The sequence below is a fragment of the Aquila chrysaetos genome, chromosome 5 (genome assembly GCF_900496995.4).
Source record: "Aquila chrysaetos chrysaetos chromosome 5, bAquChr1.4, whole genome shotgun sequence".
Classification (NCBI taxonomy): Eukaryota; Metazoa; Chordata; class Aves; order Accipitriformes; family Accipitridae; genus Aquila; species Aquila chrysaetos.
Window position 1 is genome coordinate 66501499 of NC_044008.1, and position 26355 is coordinate 66527853.

Here is a 26355-nt window from a genome sequence, read left to right on the forward strand (position 1 = left end):
ATGATGATAGCAGCAGTATTTTCATATCCATATAAAGTATTTAGCATTATTATTTTTAATTGCATAGCAAAAGCCTGAACAACTTAAAATAGTAGATTTTCCATCCCTATTAAAAGTCCTACAAAACAAGGACCACCTTTTTTCTCTGTTTATACAAAATCTAGCAAGAACTGGTCTTGCCCGCAATTGCATTCGTAACACTGACCTAAAATGGAGCTGCTTGCAAATCTCTTTTTCCTGAATACAGAAACAAGATACTGAAGTACATAAGCCTTGGGTCTGGCCCAACAGATTTTCCTAATAAATCTCACAATATTCAGAATGGTTGTCATATTTAATTGCTTTTTCTGTGAAACTTACTTAAGTTTACACTTAATCTTCAAACCAGAAATCAAAGCATTTAAAGATTTGATAGAAGGGAGAAAGTCACACTTTTGGGGAGGGGAACACTTGAACAGTTTCTTCTTTTAAACTAATTTCTCTGTGGGCATCCAGAGAAAGAAGAGAGATCTACAGAAATCTGGATGTGGTAGAATTAACTGATTATTTTCTCCCAAACTGGATGATGAGAAAAAAAGTAAAAGACTACATAAATTATCTGAACAACAACAAAAAGCACTTTAAAATAATTTAGAAAAAAATGCAAACAAATGCTCTGCTGGACTGATTATGTTTGAATCCTGTGCAAACCATGAGGTGTTCAAGCAGCCTCCAAAATGGGGGGAGACCAACAAACATTTCTGACAGGACAGACAGTCTTTTCAAGATTCAGAGTCATCTTAACACGTGTAGCAATACATAAAGGACAGCACAGACTGGTCTGAGATTACCTTTTTTTTATAAAAAAAAAAAAAAAAAAAAAAAAAAAAAAAAGGAGTCATCCAAATAGCAATACCAAAATCCTTTTGACACTGGGAACAATTTAAAAAAAAAAAAAAAATGTAAACCAAATTTACATCTACTACAAATAGAAAATAATGTTGAGGCAGAAAGATGTCACTTCTAAATTTTCACCTGGGTCATGCATCATAACCATTCTAAAAGTCAGTCCCTCAGGGAAAAACAGAACAACACATGAAGAAAATGGTTCCCTTCTGTGGATATTCAGAATACCAACACACAGTCACTGAAATATCAAGATTAGGAGCAGAAAAATGAAGAGGAGTCTCAACAGTCAGAAGGACCACTACATGAGGTGTGTTAGAGAACAGCCAACCAACAAGTCCATGATCAGAAAGCCACTGATGCTCAGAGATAGTGATTACTGACGGATGTCACTCAGAGGAATAAATCTCTCCTCTGAGGACTCAAGTTCTTCAAAGCTCATCTCCTACTCTGCCTCAATTTATTTTGCTAATTGAATTAGTCTGTGGTTAATTTGAGATAATACTCTTCTATTTACATTTCATTCTCAGAAAAGGAATGATGCAACAGACTATATTCAAATCAGCAAATAAACACACCCCCTCATGACTAGTATTTGAAGTTTCTTACCCATGTTCTTGAATGACATTTATTAGACAACGTTTTGTGAGGCGGCCCCATTGCCAACAGGAACTGCCTGTTTGGATCATGACAAAAGTGAACAAAATAAGAATGTGAAACAACTCACTTGTAATTTTTACAGTTGCTTCAGTTAGCAACATACAGTTCTTCATCGCTTGTTATTAAATAACTGAGTAAGATACAAAGATGGATCAAGGAAAAATGAACCCGTTGCTCAGAAAAAAAACCACATTAGAGGAAAAAAAATTTTTTCAGCGGAAGTCATAGAAGCTAACATGAACAGAAGCATTTATATACATGTAATACATATACACACAATAATAAATAATATTATAAAAATACATTTAAAGATTTTTTGAAGATGGACTATCACACTAGAGAAAAAAAATAACACGCATCAACTACATAGCATAGCATATACCATAGCATCAGCTATGGGACCTTTTGGTCTTATCATAAGCTGCTTATGCAACCTGAAACTTGCTGAGTACAAAAGGTTTGCAGTTTACTACTGAAAATACAAAATGCTAATATAGCAACCATAAAACCTAAATATGGTGAAAAAAAAATCTAGCCATCTTCTAACAGGATCCTAAGATATAAACAAAACTACAAACTGCAAGTAGAAGTAGAGTTGAAAGTAGGCTGCAGCTAAAGTATACGTATTTCCTTTTCTCCCCAGGGCACAAACTTAAAATTGAAATCAGTCAACTTTCACACATCACCATTAACTTTTCTAATTCCAAATATTTTTGCAAAACACTTCTCCCCATAAGAATATTAATTTTAGAACATGTCTGTAAATAGAACTGCTACACAAATCCAACACTGCAGACTGCTTTCATTTCCTTGTGGTTGGTCAGTGCTGGTAGATGACTTGAAAAGTTCAACTAATACAAAGCCAGCAGCTCAATGGTTTAATTACTGTGTTGGCAGGCTCCACTGGTTCAACTGAATTTTTAACTTTCTACTAATCAGTTTCAAGTGACTATTTGTATTTTCCCCCATCACACGCCTAATGGCACTTTTCATTCAAATTGCCTTTATTTTGCTTAAGAAGGCTTTTTTTTTTTTTTTTTTTTTTTTTTGCTTCCCAGAAAACACTTAGTAAGAAGCTATTTGCAGGAATCAAACTGATTACTGATGTAAGCACAATTATGCAAGACTGACCTGTGACAAGTAACTCAGTGCATTTACTTTGTCATATACTGTTTCAGAGCTCTCCAGTGATGATTATATTTGCAAGTTTGGGGTCAGTGATGGTATTCCTGTCTGAGTGACTTCTGGGTACGGTTTTTTGTGTTTTACTTCCTCTAGCTTTAAATAGAAAAGCTGATCAATATAAAAGCATCTTTTTTAATTTCAAAGGGGGGAGCTTTGGCCCACTCTCAGGTTGGACAAGCTTTGAAGGCAGCGTTATGAATTTAGTTTGTGTTAGTATGACAATATCTGTAAATATTGTATTTAGTAACATACTACCTGAGAGGCTTTTATTCTAAGTCTCTTATTCTAATAGCTCCTGTGCAACCAAAGCATGTTTCTGTAATGTCACGTGATGTATACATTCTCATTCTTTCATTTCTCCTCTATTTTTATCAAACAAAAAAAGAAAACAAATACAGGTAAGAACATGCTTCCTATAATTAACACAAGTAACAGTCTCTAATTACTTCTACAGATACTATTTTCCATTCACAGATTTTCAACTTTTTCTGAAAATCAGACATCTGTGATTCTGTCCATCTTTACACAAACCTAAAAACGTAAATGCAGCTGAAAATCTCACTCCGCTCTTTTTTGTCCTTTCTAAGAAAAGACTGAAAGGCTGTTATTTCCAATGTAAGAGTTACAGTAATTCCCAAGGCAGGGTTTTAGTACACAAGAGGTGAAAAAAAGCATGTACCACGATACAGATGCATACAGTGTGCTACTATTCATCAGCCAGAAACTGTAACTGAGTAAAACAAGATTAGAATGGAGGTAAGCAGGAGAGGAGAAAAAAAAAAAAATCACCAGACATCCAAGACAGGAACACATTTATATCTAATAATATTTTTTTTTCTCCAATTCCCAATACAGAATTTTAAATAGAAAACTTACCCTCTTTGAGAACTCATGGTTTCACTACATCATTAAAGGCATCAACACCGCATTGCATTTTGGAACTCACCTTTGCCATTTTACACAACAAAAAAGATCTGATATAAAAAAGTAATCAGAATTTGAAATAAGTGAATTTAAAACATCTACTAAGTATCCTCACAAACTTTTCTCCCTCCTTATTCCAGTTTGTTAAGGTTTTTTTGTTTTTTTAGGAAGGGATGAGGCAAAGTGGGCAAATGAAGGAAAGAAGTTCTTAAAAACAGCCTTCTGGAAGCTCATAATTTTAAGTTAAACCCTTAATATCCTATTTCTAATGCTCAATAGGTTTTTAATTTGTCATTGAAAGTAGGTATTATTTGCCTAAAATCCCGGAATAATTTGACATAATAGTTCGAGTAACTTGGCCTGGCTTTTTCCTCAATAATTTTATGAATGACTACAAGGTTAAAAAGTGTTTCACGTCACAGATAAATATTTAGCCAACAGTTCAACAGCAAGCTTGCAATGGCCGTGTCATTTCCTGTGCTTGCCACTAGTTCCCATCCTTACAGCACCTCCCGTTGTGCCAGCAGATGTTTGTATGACTAAGTGACAAACCAGATTAAGGAAATGACAGGAATGAAGACAAACGACCGACACCACCATTTTGAGGGCGAGTTTTTGTAGCCGGATGAGTTCCCGTATCCAGTTTACCACATGGACCCACAAAGTGCTGTGCTATCAGAGGGAGAGGCCGTGGCGAGCCCAGAACGGATGCCCAGCAAGGGCAGGGGAGCACAGCAGCTGCATAAGCAGGACTGCTGAAATGCGAGCCCTGGCCTCCCCTTACACACGCGCATCAGACTCCCCTGTATTCCCGTTACCCTGAATAGACAACCTTGCAATAAGCATACAGTCTTGGTATGAAAAGCTTACAGGAACACTATGCATGTTCACTAGAGCATTTTTAGACTTTGATGAGTGATCTTCTGGCTATGGCTTTTGGAAGCTATCTTAAAAAAAATAATCTTATTTCTGTATGTATATTTGCACCAAACTCATCAATCTTTAAATAAAATTGTGCAAATCTTTATCTTATGACCAGACTCTTAAAAAATGCTGATTTGGGTCTACTTTAGATATAGGTAGACTACAGCTAAATGAATTACAGAACAGTTATGTTTTCTACATGTACATAAAACCACACCTGCTGCTACCTCCACAGCTGTATAATGTAATCAAAGTTCACAACCAAAGTGCAATCTCTTGAGATATTTGTGCCTCAATCTTGTCCAAGCTCATAGTTGTGAGACCACACTAACATATTGAATCAGGATGTTAAAAGACAAAAAACATTTTCACCTAAGAGAATCAACTACTGCAACCTGTACTTTCAGCTGCTTTTTTGTAAAAGAAAAGGAACGACAAGTCATTGGGATATATGAAATATGTTCCACTCTATTGTCCACAAGTAGTTTTATCTAACTTGGGATTAAAAACAGCACAAGAAGTGTCAGAGCTGCTCTGTACAGATACAGTTTAACTCATCCCAGATCAACAGCTGAATCACAAGATAAACACTACTGTACTATACTCAAAGCCAGGTTGAGTTTATCATATGATGGATTATTTAAACTACAGTAGGATTTTATTTTATTTTTTGCTACTGAAGATAGCACCTCTTGTCTCAGTGTTACAGAATATTTTCATGTGAAAAACGGGTCACTTCAAGAACTGTTTTGAACTGATTGTTTAAACAAAGCTTATGAACACAGATAAAATTCTTCTGCTGGAATGTCTTCTAATGTCTGCAACAAGGTTAACCATCCAAGAAGGAGCATATAGGATAGCAAAGAAACTTGTGAAAAGAACAATGAAGAGTAAGAAAAACTGATTTAAAAGCACCAGAAGCTTTTCCAGTGGTTTAAACACCATGCAACCTTTGTTCTCTCCTTTGCTTTTCCCTCCTCTACTTTGCCCCGGAAGAACACAAATTACTTTGGGGAGCGCAGACGTCTGTCAAGAATAACTGACTTGCAGGTGATCCTGGTTGCTCAAACGCATATGGATTAGTTGGCAATTTACGACACAAAGGTAAGTCTTGATAATGACGCACATGGTAAGCCGGGTCTGTCAAAAGGCATTTTAAGAAAAATTGTAGCCATCATATATTACAAAAGAGCTTCTCCGCTCTGGTTTAGTTTCAGGCCCTAAATTTAGCCCACCACTTAAGCTGGCAAGGTTCCTTCCATGTGAAGATTTCACAGCTATCCCAAGGTTGTTTTACTACCAAGGGTGGAGATAAAGAACAGGAAAACACACTAACTTCAAAAAGGTAGAATAGCCTATCTTGAAAAACAATTACTTTTTTAGTTAGCTTTAAAATGTCTAAAATACATTTTTCTGGAAAAGGATACATATATGCAGTTTTTCACTTAACCTGATAAAAGCCAGAGAACCAATATAACTAAATTAAGTAGCACTGTATCTCCATACGAGATACCCTGATTTTTCAATGTCTCTACCTACTGCACATTCAGAGCAAATTCACCAAAGGTTTTCTGCTAATATAAACACAAGATTACAAACACCATATATAATAGTAATCATACAAGAAAGAATACTTAACACAGTATCTGTGGTCATCTCGCTTCAGACCATATCCCCTCTTAAGCCAGAGAAAGTGAGGTCTTTGCAATACATCTTAAAATGTTCTCCACATGCACACACTTTTATTTAGCACAGACAAAGCAATTAAAATCAGTAACTCTCTGTAGTTGTACAATTTAGGTGTCCACATAAGTATATTTTAAGCATTCCCATGCTGTCAGGTCACATACCTTAAAAAACATGACTCAGGACTTTGACTACTACAATAACAGTAAAAAAAAAGAAAAATCGAAAACAGTAATGCAAGATGAATCTTACAATCTGGATCCTATTTTCCATTAAACAACATTTCAAAATTCTATAAAATACTTGGGAGATTTTCAAAACTCAGCTAGCCATGGCCCCAAGTAACCTGATCCAAATCTGAAGTCAGCCCTGCTTTGAGCAGAAGGTTGGATTAGATGACCTTCAGAGGTCCCTTCTAACCCATGTTAGTTTACAATCTTATAAAGGAAATGGAGAGTGGGAGCGTGTTTGTATACACAAACACACTTGCCCTCTTTCTTTCTAGATACCCTAGCAAGTCTATAGATAAAACTATGCTGAATACTGCATGTAAAGCAAGATTACAAATATCACAGAGTGGTAGACTGATACTGATATCTTAAATACACATCAATTTTACATTTATACACAAGAAGTACAGAAGAAAGTATTGCTTTATGACCTAAGTGAGGTAGCAAAGATGTAAGTCTTCTCACACTTAGCAGCTCGCTCTAATCTCGGAAGTGTCCAATTTATCTCTTGAATCCTCAGCTTCATGAAAACACAATCCTCACTACCACCCAGAGCTTTGACTCCTGTAGTGGTGAGGAATCTCTCTGGAATTATAAAGGGATGAAATATTAATTGCTTCTGCTGACACATAAGAAAAGAGGGGAAGCAGGCTTGTCCTGAGACAGGTAACCACTCAAACCACAAAAAATGTTCAGGTTCACCATTCCTCTCTAACCCACATTTCATTTACACATCTCAAACTGAAACTCCACTACTCCTACCTTCGGAATTCCTCCTTTGATGTGTTTTCCCTTCTGCCATCCACTGATCAGTTTTTTCAGCAGTGACTCATGAGAATGTGCTTAACGTGACACCTTGTTGAAACCTGTTCAGGGTGCCTTGATTCAGAAGCCCAGAAGACATGTCACTAACAGCAGTCACAGTATGTGAAAATTTATTGAAAAGGTAATGACAAGTATCATCACACTTATGATAGTATTTCATACTATTAGATCTTTCTTACAGACAAATGATCATGCCTTATAAAAGTTACATTTGAAATTCACTCCCTATTTTACCACAAGATAAAAAAAGAGGAAAGAGAAGCAACTTGAACAACATGATCTACTAAGCCTGAAAAATTCAGAATAAAACCAGATTCCCGCATCCCTGTTACGTTCTTAAATCACGTGTCTAGGTGCAGCATTCTGCTTCCTCCTGAACTTTTGACTGTATGATCAAGCCTCACAGACAGGCATTCAAAGAAGAGCTGAAGAATTAAACGGCCATTCCAAATGGTAAGAAAATGGGGCACTGAAACACTATTATTTTCTAGAGTAACCTACTCCAGTCTGTCTCCCCTCAGTTCTACCCCCCACTCCAAATGGTGTCTGTGACTATCTACAAAACTACTTCACAAAGAAAGCTGCAAGAGCTGGTTTAAGTATTATTTCTCCTCGTGTTTTGTAGGGTTTTTTACTACAAATCACAATATAGAATGGACCACCTTTCCCACATAAAACATGAAGTTTTCATGTAATACTAAGTTCACTGAGCTAAAAGCACAGTCATAATTATGGTGATTTTAGAAAATTACTTCTTGTAAAGGCAAAATAATGGAATACGAAGTTAACAGTATGAAAACTGGTGCACTGTAACTCAAGTTCTTTAGCTAATGGCTTGAAATTCAAGTTCCAACACAGAACCTGTCTTTATTTGGATGGAAGTTTCCCAGTTTACATACTTAAATACTCACATTCCAAAAGATTTGATAGATCCACAGTTCTAAGGAAACCAGCCAGGACAGTAAAGCCACATTACGAACACAAAACAAAACAAAACAATTCTGTGTTTTTACAGCCACTGTTTGCCTTTCAGTATAAACCCATACAGAAAATTTTCACATTACTTAGGTCAGAAACATATACTCGGTATTGCCAAGAACCCAACTATTTTGCTTAGAGTAATGCTTCTATGTGTATATTCTTAACATATTAACAATTTTTATAGATTTAGTTCTGACATTTGAACATATTCATCAATTCCCATAGACCCATAGGTGCACAAAAACTTACTCAGCTGTTTTGACAAAAGCATAACCATTGCTCGTGTCATATTCTTGGCAGAAGTAAGAATGTTTCAGAATCATCATCATTCACTAATCTGCAAAATTTACTGGTTAATACTAATGCAAATATTCTGGTCTACAGAAGTCAGATATTCAAAAGCGTATGTTGATATAACAACGCAAAATATATCATCCATGCATATTATGACACTACAAAAGGAAATTTTTAAAAGTCTACTTTTCTCTTGACTCTTCTTCTGCATGAAGTACTAGTCTAATGGGAGGTTTTGGGGGCAACACATTAGTATGGGCTGACTCACACTATATTCAAGTACTATGCACCAGAATAATCATTCTACCAGTAATTTTATGTAGTGAGTGCACCTCAACACATCATGCATTTGCAGTATTAGTTTACTTCTAGAATAATAAGTCATTAAATAATATAAATATTTTCGGTGTGCATTTATAAAGGCACAAGAACTAGGCTGAACTGGCTGACAAGAAGGTGCTCAAATGCCACAGAAGGGCAGAGCTCCTTACTGAAATAAGCTACTGCAGTTGCAGATTCTTCTGCTGATCTTGTAGACTTTGGAGGAAAGCATAACTGATTATACTGAAGGCCGAGTCCTCTTCCCTTTTCACTGTGAGGACACTGACAATAAAAAAAAAATCTCAGTGAGGTGTCTTTCAGTGCTCTCAGAACTAGTTCACTAGTCATACTTTTTCTGTGAGCCAAACTGAGTCACTTACATGAATGACGGCTTGGTAGTCAAAGAAAAATTTGAAAGGTACAGAGCAGAGAGAACAGAAAGACATGGGAAGTGGCATTTTCATTTTGAGAAAGCTTCAACAAATCATCTTCTCTGATTTAAAAAAAAAAAGTTATCTGTGCAACATTTGGCAAAAGATATATTGTTAATAAGGCAACGTTAAATTTTTACACTTCAAAAGCAACAAGAGAATATTTAAGAGCAGCAATTTCTTGTAGCAGGTGAAGTAGCTCATTAAAAAAAACTGAATTTGAGTGTAATGACCTAATTAGGGGAATTTCTCCACAGACAGAGGCTGTTCTGATGTAAGTTGATGGGAAAACCCAGCTGGCTTGAATACTGCAAGATCAAGACCTAAATGCTTATGAAAGTGTGTGGTTCAAAAAAAAAAAAAAAAAAAAAAAAAACAAAAAACACAAGACCCGGAGTTTCTGTCTTTCTGACAAACATATATTGAATACAATCATACTAATTTCACAGTTTCTCAGTTAAAAACTTTCCAGGATTACTCATACTTAGTAACTACAAAACAAATTCAGAACTGCCAACACTATTCTGTTGAACTTCAGTTACTGAAAGTACTCCACACATTTCATCTTTGTTAGAGAAGAAAATAATTAAGAGGCATCATGTAAGAGCTTTTGTAGTATCAAAAGCCAAAGCAAGAGATCAAATTATCCAATAACAAAACATATTTAAGGTTAACAACACAGTATTTGTCTTGATTACTCATTTTTTAGAAGGCACTAACATAACATACTATATAGTCCTGTATTGTTACCCATCATTTTCAAGTGCATCAGTAAACTGCAAGAATACCTTCCAATATGTGGGATATGTTAAATTTGTTCCCTAAGAAAAAGCATGCCAAGAAACACATTCAGCATGGAAGCATGCTTGATGGTGCAACTGGTACTAGAACTTTGTTTCTATTTTAACCCTTTAATAAAATGTGAAGAACTTTTTCATTAACACAACCTACAGGAAGTTAACAAATTCTGAATAAGCTTGAGCAATACCTATTGGCATTTTGGCTTGTTGTTTCTTGTCACCCTTCAGAGAACTACATACAGACTCTCACAGTGAAATAATCCACTCCACACACTTTATTAATGTTAACATAACACAATAAAATTTTAGGTAACTAAGTTTAATGTGCTGTTCAACAAGTAACATGGAATTTCATACTACAACTTACAGTAATTCTTTATAGTTCACAATACCCTCACAGCAAAATCAAAATGGACCAAAAACTGCCCCAGCATTGTTACGCAAGAGCTTGATTTTCTTCTTGCTGGTCACCCTGAAAAGTAACACAATGATAACAGTTACAATATGACATTCAAATATCTAAATATGAAATATGTTTGCATTGTTTCACAAAGTATGACTAGCTAAGTACGTTCCCCTAATATAATCTTCTAACTTTGAAATAATGGAAAATATTACAAAAATTCAACTTGTGCTTTTGTATGCGCAGTACATATAATCAGACTGACATCTCACATTTTTATGATGTATACACATAGGTTTCACTGTAGTGAAATCCAGATCAACATTTAGCATTACAATAAAGTAAATTATTTAATTGTCTTAGACTAACCACTCAATCTTCATTTTCTGTAAGGACAAGCAGTGTTACACATTCACTTTCAAGTTACATTAGTGAAATAACCACAGATTGTGGTTTGTTGGGGATGGTGAGGTGTTTTTTTGTTTTGGGGGAATTTTTTTTTTGGTTTTTTTTTAATTAAAAACAAACTGTGAACACTAAAGACCAAAACCAGTACATGCAGAATCTTTTAGTTCAATTAAGAATTATTATTTTATACTTTAGCCAGACGTAGAGAGTCTGAATGCAGACTAGTCAAAAAAAGCATCAAAAATCAATTAGTTGGTAGAGGACAGGAAGCTGTCCTACTAAGCAGGTTATCACTTTTTTTCTTTTAAATGTAATTTAAGTTTTACTTTCCTTCTTGCTAAGAAACTCCTCAGCTGTTCACACTGGTGTCATGGTAAGTCTTCAGCATTAACAGCTTGCTGGACTTTTCCTCAAGATTGTTTATTTTCTCTCCAAGTTAGGGAATTACACTTTACAACTGCCTTGTCTGGGCAGTAATCATACAACTTTTCAGACAACAGATTGCTTAAGAGAAGTTCTGCAATACAGACTCTTGCAAGATCCCACGATTGTGAGAAAAGCTATATAGCAAAAATTGTTATAAAAGGAGTTGCTGCTACCATTTTAGGAGAGACAGGAACTGAAGCTGAAGCCTACCTTCAAAGTCGGGGCTTCCCAACTAATCATTTACTACTGACTGACACCAACTCATCCTACAGGTTTCAGTCTTCCTCACCAAACTGCTGTGACACTTTTGAGTATTTATTTTGTATTTGTATTCCGTTTCATTTCTTGGTGAATTCAAGACACAGAAAGATACATTCCATAATCAAATGCCAGGAAAGCCAGTTTTATCATGAGAATCTGTCTCATTAATAAAGGTACAGGTAAAGGAGTTTTTGAATCTCTATCACTCAAACACCGCAGAAGTAAAAGAATCCTGAACTCCCCAAAGCTTCCTCAAAAAACCCTATTCAACTACTTTGACTCATCATTCTTCAATCTTAACATCCGAGTAAATAAGAAACATTAAAGAAAAAACAATACATTGTTTATTATCTGCTTTGACAGTTTTGTACTTGTTACATGTAAGCCAGAAAAATAATTTTAATCTAGCTTGGTTAGTATTCTAAATGTTAAAGTTGGAAGTCAGTAACAGAAGAAGCATTAGAGAGGAACCGAATGTATTTAGAATCCTAACTGGACATGGTTCAGTAACACTTCCCTTTGGCTATGCCCTGCTAATAATACTTTAAATCAGATTTCCGTACTTTCTTTTCTTCCTGTGTTAATTCAACATTCCAACTCTTCACAATAGCCAGAACTTAAAAAACCATACCATTTCACCTGGCAAGAATCTTGAAATCCCTGCTACTCGACTCCCTCGCCGTTTCCCATCAACTTAATTCTCTACAATAGTAGCAACCTCTGAAAGCTATCACCATCAGGCAAGACTCCAAAAACAAGACAGAAACCAAATATTAAAGCCACTGATGAAGCAGGTGAGTTTAGGTGTTCTTGCTCCATTATCTTTGATATTTCCAGTTCCTTAACAGTTACTGTTTAGCCAACCTACAACTAGACTAGGTAGTAAAAGGCCTAGAATACAACAGCTGCTCCATGACTGTAAATTCAGAATTTGTTAATAAAGCACGTTCAGCAAGACTTTGTTCTTTTCCTGGCCCTTAAATAGCAGCATAGAATAAAAAGACATACTCCATAAGGCCCAAAACAATAACAGCAACAGGAAAACATGACACCCAAATGCCTGGAAAGCAGGAAATACCTGCCTTCATCTCCACCCTTCAATAGGAAGTGCAGTACCACACCTTTAAAAACAAGAAAAAAAAAAGTATACATTAACATAACCACTGTTCCTTTCCGAAGGGAAACCACTATTTTCTACAACAATTTAGAATGTTGCCCACCCATCTAAAAACACCAAGTTAGTAATTGAGTTTAGTCTCACTTTTAAGACCTAAGTTCAGCTACCAACATGACTTTGGACAAATCACTTGACCCCTGTATGGGTATCCCACAGCTAATGAGAATCCCTCAATAACATCATCAATCTACCTCACTGCTATACTGTGAATGAAAAACCAACCCAAAAGATTACCAGTGATGTGGTGTTCCATCACTGAAACACAAAACAATTATTTTCCTCATAGAGAGGCTACACAACTACTCCTGGTAGGTAAATATTCCCTAGAATAACATAGTATGCCCTAGGACGTCTGTCCCATAAAACTCTATTTTTAAATCTCTTTATTCTTAGACAACTGTAATTTCTTAGCTTTATACAATTACCACTGCATACATGCCTGATCATTTGTCCAGCATTTTACATATTTGGTATGATTTAGCATCTTCACCTAGATATCATAAGACTGTAACAAAGCATCATTTACCTTACCTTTTAGGGTAATAGAAGGCTTTTCTCATACCAAACAACTTTTCACAATATTTCTCACATGTCGGAAGGCTGAAATAAGCAATCAATTAAGAGCAAACCCTCTGTCTCACCTGTATCAAATCAGTCCCAGGAATTCAATTATTGCTGCACTCCAAACTAAAATTATATTGCCAGAGAAAAATGCTATTTTGAAGAATGTACTTGAATTTATCAGCTTCATCAGGACTGGTATTTATTTTCTCCTGACCTAGCTTCCAAGACTTCTTCTGTGCCATAGAATTGCTTTCAGAACCCCAACTTGTTCACCTACTAAAATCAAAAGTAAGAAGAATTAGGAAAGTCACAAGCAAAACCAGAGTGGAAAACGAGAATCAGACAAACATGCTACATGCATTACATACTTCACCATATTAGCGAGGGGTTTGGACACACCATGCAATGCCAATGTAATGTCCTAGGTTCTCAGTGTCCCCCTGCACACATTAAAAGATACATTTTTTTAAAGGTCAGATAACTAAGACATGGATGAAATTACAATTATTCAGTAACACTGTTGTGGATAATTGAAACCTAAACAAAGAGTAATGGACAAGCATACCTATTTGAGGCTCCTCTGATCTCAACTGTGAATGCCTCAGTTACTGATGACACTGCGGTAAAAGAAATCAGCAGTCGACTGATGGTGCGGTTGCCTCGCTGAGCACGGCACTATTTTTAGATAGGTTAACACGTCACTTTGTATGTAATATCACTCAGTCAACAATGAAACATTTTTCTTTCGAGAAAGGTTAAAGCACATACAATTGCATTTGCCTGGAGACTGTACTACTGTAAAAATCTAACTGCTTATTAAAGTGACTAGGATACATGTAAAGTACTAGTTATTTTCTTGTTCCACTCAGGAATCTTGTATACAGTTAAGGAAGGCAGTCACTGAACAAGCAGGTTTGCTGTGTATACTCTAAGAGTCTTACAAGTTTTCCAACATCTCTCTCAGATTCTTGCCTCGGGACTGGACCAACCATTATGGACCAAGCTGGTTTTAGATAACGACTCAGAGCATGAATGACATGAGTTTCTAATAACAAAATTAAACGTGATAATAAAATCAATGCAAAATATTTTCAAATGCAAAACATGCAAAAAAACATAGTATCACTAACGTGTCATCTGTCTCTGTTGACAAGCAGTCACACGGCATCTCTCTCTCTTCTTTCACAGTTACAATTCTCACATCTCCAAGGTCAGAACAAGCGGATTCTTTAGACAACTGGTCATCATTGTCATACCTGCAAAAACAACCCACATTGTTAATGGAAACATTTCTTCTGCAAAAAAGTTTTGCTTCTATTTCATCTAGACTAGTATTATGTGCTCAACAATACAAACAACAAAACAAATACATAAGCTGTTCCACAAAGGATATCCAAAAATCTTCCATTTTAACAAAATCAGCTGTGTACTTTCCTCTTTCTTATATAACTGCCCCACTTTTTTTTAAATGTCAGCTACAGTCTTTCAAGTACCATAAAAAAAAAAAAAATTCACCCGCCCTTCACATATAAAGAGAGTATGCTACTAACGTTCCATCAGCTGCTATTAAAGAAGTGCTGCCTGACAACGCTCTCTCTTCTTTCACAGTAATTCTTCTCACACCCTCAGGGAGGGAACAGACCGGAGCTTTTGACAATGGGTCATACCTGTCATACCTAGAAAGAAAATACACAGCTGGTATTAAAGCCAAGAATTATTTACTTGGTATTAGTAAACAGAGGAGTATTGTGATGTCTACTCACAAGTCCAGTAAAAACCCTGCAACTTCTGCATCATTTCTGAAATCCAACTTCTCCTTAAGTGTCAACCATCGGTCAATATGATTTCCCACATAAATCCTTGTTTTCCCCCTTCTTCTATCAAGACTTTGCTTCCTCTTCTTCTTTTCCAGAAAAGACAACACTGGGGGCCTTCCACATCTCTTTGCTGGCAGTGACATTGTAAGCCTAGAAATAAAGGAAAGACTATTTAGTGAGACGTAGCTCAGAGCAACAGATTATATACCTCGGTGTTCTGAATCATCACAGCAGACACTGACTGCCAAACACCGTAAGCCTTTTAATCCTACGGAGTTAAGAACCTAAACCGCTATAAACTAAAGCGGCTCACAGCAGACGCGGCACCCGCCGCTCCGCCGACCGAGGAGGTGAGAGCCCGCCGGCCGACGGCTCCGCTCCCCCCCCGGTCTCTCTCGAGGAGGCGGCGGCTGGCAACGCGGCCGTTTCCAGTCAGGCCACGGCGACGGGCCCCGGGACGGCCCCGCCTCACGCCGCCCCTGAGGGGAACACCCCCTCCCCTCTCCTCCCGCCCCCGCCGCGTCCCGAGCCTCCGGCCCGCCCCGGCAGCGCCCCGCCGCCCCCCGGGAAGGCGCTGGGCTCACTCACCCGCCGCGCCAGCGCCCCGCCACACCGGCGGGGACGGAGATAAACACGGGGCACGTGACCGGCGCGCGCTCATGACGCGCGGCTGACGTCCCGGCAGCCCCCCGCTCCTCCCTGCCGCGCCTTGGCCGGGCTCGCTGCCTCCTCCCGTCGGAGGCGGGCGGCCGCTTCCCCGGGCAGAAGGCGGGACTCGGGGCGACGCGGCTCCGGCCGCGTCCTGCGCGGCGCGTCCGCCCCCAGCACAGGGCGCAGAGCTCACGGGGTTCACCGGCACGGCCGGCCGCCGGCGGGCTTTGGCCGCCGGCGGGCTTTGGCCGCGGCTGCCTCCCGGTGAACTTGCCCCGCCGGCTTCGCGGCAAGAGCGGCGGCCTTGTCGCGCGGCCGAAAAGGCCTCGCTTAGCGTTCCTTCTCCGCGCCTGTGAGAAGGCTTGTGTCAGTCGCGAGGCTTGTTTGCAAAGGTCGAGTACCAGTTCTAAGGAGACTGGTTAAAAGCCTTTTTTAAAATTTTACAACGTCCAATTAACTAGGATCACATCTGCTGAAAGAACGTTTAGGGATACCGAGGTAAAAACCGGTATCTGCAGGTTACTGAAGCCGAGAGGAGGCAGGTAACGCAATACATTTTTGAACATCCATTTAATAACAAACTTCAGTGAATGTGTTACAAACAATAAAGAACACACTCTTTTCCCAAGAAACAAATCCCAGTATGAATTGCAAAAATACCTGTTTACCTTCTGAAAGGCCAGATTCAGAGACAAAACTAGAATTTTCCTCTGAAGAGCAGAAAATGTTTGAAATTCGACTTACCTGTTGAAAGGGAAATACTGAATCAGTGGCATAAGGAAAAAGAAAATGCAACGTAAACTTGGAATCCGTGTTGTCACAATGTACTGTAACGACAACACTGTACACAGCATGCGTTCTACCAGCTTCTTAGCACCTCCACACACTTATGCTTACATACGCTGCATTTTTAAATAAATGACTAAAAAGATGGACCAAGTTAGCTAGCAGTATTTACGGATAATTTTCTCTAAACGAGAGGGACAATCAGTTTGGCAGATTCACAGTAACAAGTTAGCTTAAAAACTAATACATGACTGAAGGCTTATAGAAACTTTTATTTGCATCTGCTGAATAACCAAAACAAAATCTTTTGTTTGGTTTTTGTCCAACATCTACATAACTTGAAAATAAGGAACTGAAGAAAAAAAAGCCATCGTGTCCTGAAATATATTTCACTATCTTTTATCATTTACAACAACAGTATGCGACCATATTTTCATGACACATTTTAGTGTGTGAGTTAATAGAGAAGTAAGGTTTAAAAGAATTACCATAGCATAATTATAGGTTCTCTCAAAATAGCACAAATTCTCAGTGATACATGTATGTAAAGATAATCCCTTGTATTTTACCCTTTTCATTTAAATGAGATAATTCCTGTAAAACACATACCTGGTGATACTGTTTCCAAGTAAACAGGAGTATTTAAGAGGCTTTTCATACTTATTTCTACTGATTACCTTCACAAATGTAGGTATTGTCTGTGTAAATAGATTCACATTCCAAATAATGGAACTGTGTTAACCACTAAAAGCTGTTGTGTGCTTGTAAGTTCCTGTTTATCTTGAAATCACAAAGCTGCTGGGAGAAGCAAGGGGGTACTAACAACATTTATTTCTACCAAGTAATTCTGAAATAAAAGCAAATACACAGCAACTCACCTTTTATGCTAAGTCAGTAAGTTAACCAAACTCCTGCTGCTATGCATGCTAGTGAAGTTTAAAATAGCATTTAAAAATAAAGGTGTGTGTCTGTGTTCTCAATAATGAATTAATAGATAAGGAAAAAAGCAAAGCTTTTAAGTTACTGTATCTTGCTGTATTTGTGGGTTTTTTCTGTTCCTCTCATTAAGGAGGTCTGCTAGCCAGTATTAATTTTTCCTGCTTCAGCTGATGCTGGCTGTGTGACAGACACAGCAAGGGAATGCTTTTAATCCCACCAATATTTATATTAATGTTGATTTTACTACTTGGATGTGCATGTCAGTAAGGTTAATATTTTGCCCCTGAACTGTTTCATGGAAGTCCTTTAATAAACATGCATTCCCAGTACAATGAAGCGTAGGTTATAAAGCAGCAGCAGCTGCCACTTAGGAGTAAAATTTCAAAGCCAATACTCTAGGCTCAGCAAAGGTTAAGGTTCATTTTCCTCCACAGCAATGCAAAGAAATGTAACTGAGGGCACCAGGTGCAGCACACTGCCTCCTCCTGAACTGCAACTGCAGCCATGAAGAAAAGAATTTCAGAAGTTTATATAGTTCATAGCAGTCTCTCTACTACATTTCTTCAACTTGCTCTCTCCTTTTACCATCAACTTCTCGCTGAAAATCCTGCCTATATTATCACCTTTCTGCTGATAAATATTTTACTATGCTTCATTAGTTTCCACAGCAAACATCTTATCTTTGAACTCCTGCATATTTAGCTTCCAAATGTAAGCATAGCAATAATATCCCTTACAAACTTACGAAGCCTACTGCCTCCTAATGCATGTAATTTTCAATATAAAATGCCTCATGTTGCTACAAGAGCAATCAGTAAACCCAGTAATATGTTTAAATACCCAATTTATTTCATGTTTTATATATATTTGTGAGATGGCATTGAGAAACTGCTCCCTGGAAATGCTAATGCAAACTTCTTCATATAGTAATTTATCTATGTAATGGAATGAAAACCACGCAGAGACCAAGTTTATCTAGCCAAATAGCCTGTTTCCAGAATGCATGGGGATGCTTGATCCTTTATCTGGTATATTCTCCCTGTTTCCGGTTATCAGTGATTTAAGGACTTTGAATGAAGACAAGAGGGTGAATCCAAACTATTATGTTAAGCAGGGCTGCGAAGACCTATCCTCCATGAACTGAATGCCTTTTAGATCCCACTTAATATTTTGGGCTTCAATAATATCCTACTGCAATGATTCTTCACTTTGCTTTTTGAGCCATTTGTTACAAAAGTGTTATTCCTAGGCAAAAAGTGATTTATGACACTAGCACAAAGTCATGTATTTCCATGTTCCAGTGCAATACTGATACCCCATTAAAAAATACAGCACAGCAGTGATATTTATTAGCCCCCTCCCAAAGACCAACTCTCTCATCATCAATAGCTTTAACCAGTCTGTTTCGATTCTAACCTGAAACAGAATCAATGGCAACTATTTAAAAAAGAGAACTAAGAAAAAAGTTAAAATCCTTAGTGCTTTCGGAACAACCCAACTTATTAAGACCAGTATACAAAAGATAGATTGACACAAAGGTTAAAGGTGTAGACTTTCAGAAAGCATGCTCATTTTCAAAACTGAGTTCCCAGTCATTTGGGCCTTCATGACACAGAACAGGAACTACTATATTCTAAGACATTTTAAGAAAAATCAGCTGTACAGAAGTCTAGCAAGACCTGCATTCTCATTCCATCTCGATCTGTGTAAACTAAGTAATACAAAAGGAGAATTTCTTACATTTATTGATCACTGCTGAGGATGATTCATCACATTTAAATTCTTTCACATGAGCTTCGTATCTTCAGTCTTTCATCTAAGTTACCATCATATCTGCAAAGAATTAATTATAATTTTTTATATTAAAAAGCAACTGAATTATGCTGTGTAGTACCTAACATGCAATAAAAACTTCCATGCAGAAAACATGAAGTAAAAAAAAAAAGTTGAAAGGAACAGTCAAATAAGCAGACTAATCAAACCAATAAGCTGGCACATTTTCACTAGAGAAAACCATCATCTCCAACAATATAATTGTTTCATGTGTCCAATGTTTACCTTCTCCACCTCACTATCTGCTTCTGTTCTGCTTTTTCTTCCAAAAAGCATCCACCTCATTTAGCTTCTTCACTCACCCCATCACAGAATTCAGACTGAAGAGAAACAAAATTCCCAATGTTAAGGCAAAAAAGGACTACCTATTCATAAAAGGCCTTCTAAAAGTAACCCTGGGTTTTCTTACAATAATTTTAGATCTTTAAGAGAAATATATTGATTCAATGCTTTGCTACACTCATCCTCTAAACAAAGGAAGTTGAGGGTTTTAGTCACCAGTACCTTTGGATTGTACCTCTGCCTTCAGTGCTGCCACTTTTGCCAAATCTTCCCCTGTTCTTTTGGTAGCCACTACTGAATCCCACAAGAGTGAGATACTGTAGCATGGAGAAAGACAGTGAAGTACAGAACACTCAAGAATTCCAGCTACTTTCAGTATTCTTCAGCAAGAGAAAGAACTACTCATTCCATGATGGAAGCCACCAAAGCAATGCTCAAATGAATTGTTGTTTCTCTAGGAAAACTCAGAATACAAGAGCTCCTTAGGAGTTAGCAACACCTGCAGCACAACTCCTTGATGGTCCCCATCCTCCCCGTGAGGCTGCAGCTGACAAGCATTACTGATCCAGCAACATGGAAAGCTCTGAAGCAGCTCTGGTCATGAGGACTGGAAACTACCTGTCAGAGCCCTGGCTCAGGGGGCAATCTGGGCCTGATGAATCCTTAAAGTCAGGACAAGCATCGTCAGTTCATGACTCTGCAAGCAGTTAAAGTACACTTTTTGTGCTGTTTTTTTAACAGTTCTAACTAAATGTAAAAGCACTATTTACTGCACCAACACAATACATCCACATGTTTTAATACTGACATACCACTAGTTTGATGGAGTAGAATCCCACTTCTGTCAAAACACGAGCAGATACTACTTAGTTAACTCTGCTGGTAACATTTAGCTGGAAATCTACCCCAAGTGTCACTGAACTACCACTTCTGATGAAAAATTTAAGACAGCAAGACCATTTGTTTTGCTTCAGAAAACCTGCATGCAAATAAAAACATTCTGGGGAGAGAATCCTCACAAGGACACTCGGTGGGGCCTGAGGAGGCCGCAGCTCCGCCGGTGGAGCTCCCCCAAACCCCACAGGGCGGCAGCCTCGCACCGACAACCCGCTCCCCACGGCCCCCGCCGACACCCCGGCGGAGCGGTAAGGCGAGCCCCGGGCCGGCTCCTAGGAACGGGACGGCGGCAGCACCCACCTCCGGGCCGGCGCCTCTCGCGCTCAGGGGGAAAGGCCGCCCCCACCACGTGACGTGAGAGCAGGCGCAACGCTGATGACGCCACAAAGCCGCTCCCCCCGCCCCCAACGGCCGCCTGAAGCGGGAGGCGCCGTTCGCCTGACAGGACTGAGGCGGCGGCAAACGGCGCGGGGGATCGCGCTTCTCGGGACGGGCCCTGCCCCGCCGACGCTGTGCCGCTGGGACTGCGGGCGCTCCCTCAGGGGGGGAGACTTCCCCGTGCTCGACGAGCACCGGTGTCCGTCCCCGAAACGGATCTCCCCAACAGCGCTCCTCGCTCCAAGGGGAGCAGGGTCGGAGGGGGAACGGCAGAGATGACTGACGTGAATTTTGCAGGTGTTATTTAAAAAATAACAGTAGGGTTGCGTGTTCCTACTCTGTGTCCGAGTTCACTCAATGAGGCAGACAGGAAGAGGCCTTCAATTATTTACAAAAAGTATTATGAGAAATAAAGTGGAGCATGTATGCAAAGTTGATGTGGAGAGTGACACGGTTTTTCTCACTGACAGCATGAGCAGAATCAAAACTGAACCCAGCAATGGACTGTAATGATAGAATGAGTGGGAAATGGAGAATGCTCTTCATTTAAATGTGTGACATGCAATGACCTGGAGAGCCTTTTCAGTGCCAGAACCCACACTATACCATGCCCAGAGGAAACAAGCGATAATGAGGAGAGCAGACGAAACGTGGGAAACACTGACCAGCAGCAACGCTATAATTTGAATCCTGAGGCAAGTCCCTGGAGGGCCAAAAAGCTCATGACAGACTTTCGTTTTGTGAGTCATTTTGCTGCAGCAACCATAGTAAATTTGGTAAGTGGTATTACAGTCAGTGCATGTGCTAAAGAAAACTGGACCCAGCTTCTCTGTATAACCCTGAGCCTCTGGATCTCAGCTTGAGAACAAGCCCCATGCAGTGCCGGGAAGAGTTTGAGCCAGGTAAGACTTCCTCACAGGGGCACTCAGACCTCAGTTCCCATCCTTGTGCTGGCAAGGTCAGTGGGCACCATGCCAAGGCGGGAGTATGAAAGAAATAAACCGCTGAGGGGAGGCAGTCCCTGTCATTCTGGTCGTGTCTGCAGGGGACCCAGGGCCTGGCTGAGTGCCTGGGGGGGTTACTAGGGCTGGAGTGGGGGGAAAAAATATGGAACGCTTCACGAATTTGCGTGTCATCCTTGCGCAGGGGCCATGCTAATCTTCTCTGTATCGTTCCAATTTTAGTATATGTGCTGCCGAAGCGAGCACGAATTTCCCCTTCGCTCCTCGGCTATTTCTAGCTCCGACATTTCGACTCCATAAGGACAGGGTGAGGACTCCTGACAGGAAGGCAGCCGCTGCCCGTTTGGGCAGACTGCGCACAGTATTTCCCGCCGTGACGCCGAGCCGGGTCTCTGCGGGGGGCGGCAGGCGGGAGGGCACAGCGCGCGGCCGAAACGGCTGCTGTATGCAAATATCCGCAAAGCACTCTGGGGGCGGGAGGCGGCCCGCGCGCCCCGGCGGCCGCCGGGGCGCGTGGCTCAGCGGTGGCGTCTGCGGTGTGTCGTGCTCCAGAGGCCTCGTCACGGGTTCGTGTCTTAAAAATAGTTTTCGGAGGACTTCAAGGGCAGCAGTATTCAGTTTTTCGCAGTTAGTAATATTACTGTTTTCTGTGGTAACATACCGGTAGTTTTTACTTAAATTAGTTTAATATCAATTGTCCGTGGGAATATACTGTAATTGAAATAATCTGTTGTTATTTCAAGTATCTGTCAAGCACGCAGGAGCCACAATAGGGGACCCCTTACTTGTAGGGAACGCTGAGAGAGGGCACGTTCTTACCCGCGCTGGAGCGGGGCCGCCGGTTCCCTCTGGGCGGGAGGGCGCGGCGGCAGTGCGACAGGGACCGACGCCGTGGCCGCGGGGAGGAGGCGGGGCGGGCAGCTTCTTCTAAGCCCGGGCGGGGAGGGGTGTTGGCGGCAGGAGCAGAGTGGCGCAGCGGAAGCGTGCTGGGCCCATAACCCAGAGGTCGATGGATCGAAACCATCCTCTGCTAGCCTCTCTATTTTTCGCGGCTCACTGGCGGGCCCGGGGCGCAGCTATCGACGTCTCTGTCTTCACTGTTTCTTTATGGGTGTGGTCTTGGTTGGTGTTGCGAGTACAGTTATTTTTCCTAAACCATCTTGACAACATGTAGTGTACTGGGTGCAGGTAAAGGAGTTACAGAATACACCACGGTGTGATGCCTACAACCTTTTCTTCTAGTATGATTTGAGGATTTCATAGAATAGTTTGGATTGGAATGGACTGTTAAGGGGCATCTAGTCCCAACCCCCTTCAATGAGGGAAGGGACATCTTCAACTAGATCAGGTTGCTCAGAGCCCCGTCCAACCTGACCTTGAATGTTTCCAGGGATGGAGCATCTACCACCTCTCTGGGCAACCTGTGCCAGTGTCTCACCACCCCCAGCGTAACAAATCTCTTCCTTATATCTAGTCTCAATCTACCCTCTTTTAGTGTTAAACCATAACCCCTTGACCTATCGCTACAGACCCTACTAAAAATCTGTCCCTTTTTAGTACTGAAAGGCCACAAGAAGGTCTCCCTGGCACCTTCTCTTCTCCACGCTCAACAACCCCAAGTCTCGCAGCCTTTCCTCATAGGAGGGGTGCTCCATGCCTCTGATGATTTTTGTGGCCTCCTCTGGACCCACTCCAACAGGTCCTTTAATTATGCATAAAAAGCTCATTGCATATGTCTGTAGTTTTTGTGTGTCTCACCTGTTTAAATGAAACGTTCTATTACCTATACACTGGTCAATTAATACCAAGAGAGGAAACAATCTGGCAAACTAAAACAGTAGTCATGACAATGGTCCCTACTTCTTCTCAAATATAGCAAGCAAATACTGAGCCCAAAATGCATGAAAGGAAAACGAGTATACAAATGTGAAGTAAAAGTCAGTGCATTCAGTATTGAAAGTCTATATTCAAGCTTTAAATTGCATGATCTGAGAAAATGGCTTAGTGATTTTGTTTAATGCTAAGGTGCTTCTAACTGCATTATTTTCAGTGCTGTAAAATGGTGCGATAAATGAACAGTGGAGTTCTTACATAGAATTAATACCTGCAGAATACATGTAAAAGAAACAAAGTGGATTTGGTGCTTATGAACTTGCAAAAAGAATACTTTTGTCTTTTCCCTTTAAGGTTCCCTCAATAGGAGCTGTTTGGGGGGTCTGTTTAAGTGGTTCCATGGTGTAATGGTTAGCACTCTGGACTCTGAATCCAGCGATCCGAGTTCAAATCTCGGTGGAACCTGAGAGTTTTGCCCACAGCCAGATTTCTTTACTCATCATTATCATGGAGAATGAGTTGAAGGGAAACTTGGGGTTTTTCATGGGCTTTTGGAATGCCATAAACTACTGACATGCTGTACTTCCTGAAAAACGCATTGGAAGAAAAACAAACCACACAATTTCCGTGGCTAATTTTTTCCATATTTATTATTTATTGCAGCTAGGTTAGTACATTACACGAATTATCTGAAAAATTTCAGACATGCCATAGTATACTGAAACGTAAGTAATTCTTTTTATTTCTACGCTGTGAACAACCTGTGTGGAAACACAATTCTAAATTATGCATTAGAAAAGCACGAGGCAGTCTGCTGGACTCCAGTGCACGTGTGAGAATTCAGTTTATGTATCTGAAAGATGTTCTCCTCCTGTTTGTGTTTGCTTTCTGACGTTGCATCTTTGCGATCATTATACCACGAAGACAACGGGTATTGCAGAAAGACAGAATTAATACGAATATTTTGGGTTGCATTAAATTCCTGGCCAGTCATTCAAGATGCAGAGGGGAAAGGCCAGCGGGAACTTTTACAGCGGGATTTGTTTTCTATAGATTTATTCTCCGGCCTCGCGGAGGCGAGTGCCACCACCTGGTTCTATGGTGTAATGGTTAGCACTCTGGACTTTGAATCCAGCGATCCGAGTTCAAATCTCGGTAGAACCTGCGGCACGATCCTCACTTTTTCCTCGCCCCGGGCAGCCCCCCGCGGACCTGCTTCCGCAGCGCCGGTGCCGCCGCTCGGGGCAAGGCCCGCTCCTCTGTGCCTACAGAAGAGCTAAAGGCACGTCAGTTTTGCACGGACAGCATATATCATGAGTCCTCAGGGTGCACAGAGGGAAAAACAAACTGCTGTGTCGATGCACAGCGCAGCACCCTACAGACCAAAATGGGGGTAAAACCCGAGAAGCTGAATGCCAAAGGTTTTTTCCTTGACCTGAACTGTATCGTGCTATTCCTGATTTTCTTAAATTGAATGAATGGCTATACATTTGACAAAAAGATCAAAACAGACTTTAAATAGTTATTACTACAATTTAACTGGTCTTTCATTATATTTTTACCGTTTTATATGTATTTTAAGTCTTTTTTGAGGAAAAAAAGTCATCACTGAGGAAAATCTGATTTTCAGTAGATAAATGTGCACAATTTGGACATTATTTTTCAGGTGCACCCAACTATTCACTTGGAAGATAAGGACAGAAATGCAACTATTTCAGAGTGGGTATAATCTCACAGATTGAACTCTGCACAATTTAAATGGGTTTTACCTCTGCTTTGCTGACACAAACCCTCATTATTTAGTTTTCATTTCAAGAGTAGCTAAGGACATCTTAACATCTTGGCTCCCCTTCTCAAAACCTGTCCTTACTAGTCCTTTGTTTACACAGCAACAGGAATATCTCTGTTCTGTGCCAAAACAAAGATCAGCTCCTCCTCCTTTTCCTCTGAGCAGGTAACTGCTCCTTACTGTCCCTTGAAAAAAATGCAGACCACCTTCAGGTGTAGTTACTATTTTGTGAAAGTTGGGGCCCTAACTGTTCAAGGGAATTTATGGAAACATTTGCTAAATTCGGTAAAGAAATTTTTGCACAACCTATTGATGAAAAAATATTTCCCTCTTCTCTGTCGGGGCTAATTTTCATCCTTTTCCCCAACCGTGTTTGTAGGTATCAGGCTGTGCACAAACAAGTATCTTAACTGTTCCTTGTGCATCAGTGTTTTAAATAACTGTAAACTTCAGTGTAACTAGTCAACCCCCAGAGATTGGCTTCATCCAGCAACATCATTCTTCCCAGGTAAGAGAGCTTTAAAGCCACTAGATGCTTGTCAGCCTTGCAACAATTCAATATATTACTTTACAATTCTAGAGAGCAAATTACCATTTCCTACTGTTATTCCGCAACTTTCTCCTTCCATTTATCAGTTTGAAGTGTAGCTGTAATCCAGAATACTCACAAATAGCTGATACAGTATTACTGTTACAGACTTAGTAAGTATTGTGCTAAATTCGCCACCCAAGAACATACGTTAAAACAAAGTGTACTTAAAGAGTTAAGCTCTTATATAGAATGAGACAGAATCAGTACGCAA

General features: G+C 39.9%; 1 protein-coding gene, 2 long non-coding RNA genes and 4 other non-coding genes across 12 annotated transcripts in view; 3 read left to right on the plus strand and 4 right to left on the minus strand.

Annotated features, from left to right (window-relative positions):
• FOXK2 (forkhead box K2) overlaps nt 1–20864 on the minus strand; it is a 76340-nt gene extending 55476 nt beyond the window's left edge. The window contains exons 1-6 of one of the 4 annotated variants that reach the window (XM_030013615.2): nt 20506–20864; nt 19637–19731; nt 19319–19411; nt 15149–15352; nt 14936–15061; nt 14516–14641 (exon numbers count right to left, since the gene is read on the minus strand). In XM_030013615.2, coding sequence (XP_029869475.1) covers nt 14516–14641; nt 14936–15061; nt 15149–15352; nt 19319–19320 — 458 coding nt within the window. In that variant the 5' untranslated portion in view covers nt 19321–19411; nt 19637–19731; nt 20506–20864. Of the gene's footprint in view, nt 1–14515; nt 14642–14935; nt 15062–15148; nt 15353–15515; nt 15661–15790; nt 15890–16521; nt 16598–19318; nt 19412–19636; nt 20478–20505 lie in introns of those variants that run through there. The other 3 variants (XM_041123813.1, XM_030013616.1, XM_030013617.2) reach the window with 3 other exon arrangements.
• LOC121233339 lies at nt 6301–7373 on the minus strand. The gene is made up of 2 exons (XR_005932493.1): nt 7257–7373; nt 6301–7079 (listed from the first exon to the last, which is right to left on the minus strand). It is a non-coding gene; the product is annotated as an uncharacterized LOC121233339 (long non-coding RNA).
• On the minus strand, nt 8167–14060 carry LOC121233337. Of its 3 annotated transcripts, none has more exons than XR_005932488.1 (4): nt 13951–14060; nt 13754–13825; nt 10514–13661; nt 8167–9197 (listed from the first exon to the last, which is right to left on the minus strand). It is a non-coding gene; the product is annotated as an uncharacterized LOC121233337 (long non-coding RNA). The 3 variants fall into 3 exon arrangements; XR_005932489.1 differs by lacking the exon at nt 8167–9197 and having other exon boundaries at nt 10404–10618; nt 13463–13661; XR_005932487.1 differs by lacking the exon at nt 8167–9197 and having other exon boundaries at nt 10404–13661.
• A 1205-nt stretch (nt 20865–22069) lies between the features above and the next one.
• Nucleotides 22070–22176, minus strand: LOC115342361. Its single transcript, XR_003923747.1, has one exon. It is a non-coding gene; the product is annotated as a U6 spliceosomal RNA (small nuclear RNA).
• Nucleotides 22177–22891: 715 nt separating this feature from the next.
• Nucleotides 22892–22963, plus strand: TRNAM-CAU. Its single transcript has one exon. It is a non-coding gene; the product is annotated as a tRNA-Met (tRNA).
• Nucleotides 22964–24156: 1193 nt separating this feature from the next.
• TRNAQ-CUG lies at nt 24157–24228 on the plus strand. The gene has a single exon. It is a non-coding gene; the product is annotated as a tRNA-Gln (tRNA).
• A 627-nt stretch (nt 24229–24855) lies between these two features.
• TRNAQ-UUG lies at nt 24856–24927 on the plus strand. Its single transcript has one exon. It is a non-coding gene; the product is annotated as a tRNA-Gln (tRNA).
• Nucleotides 24928–26355: the final 1428 nt, after the last annotated feature.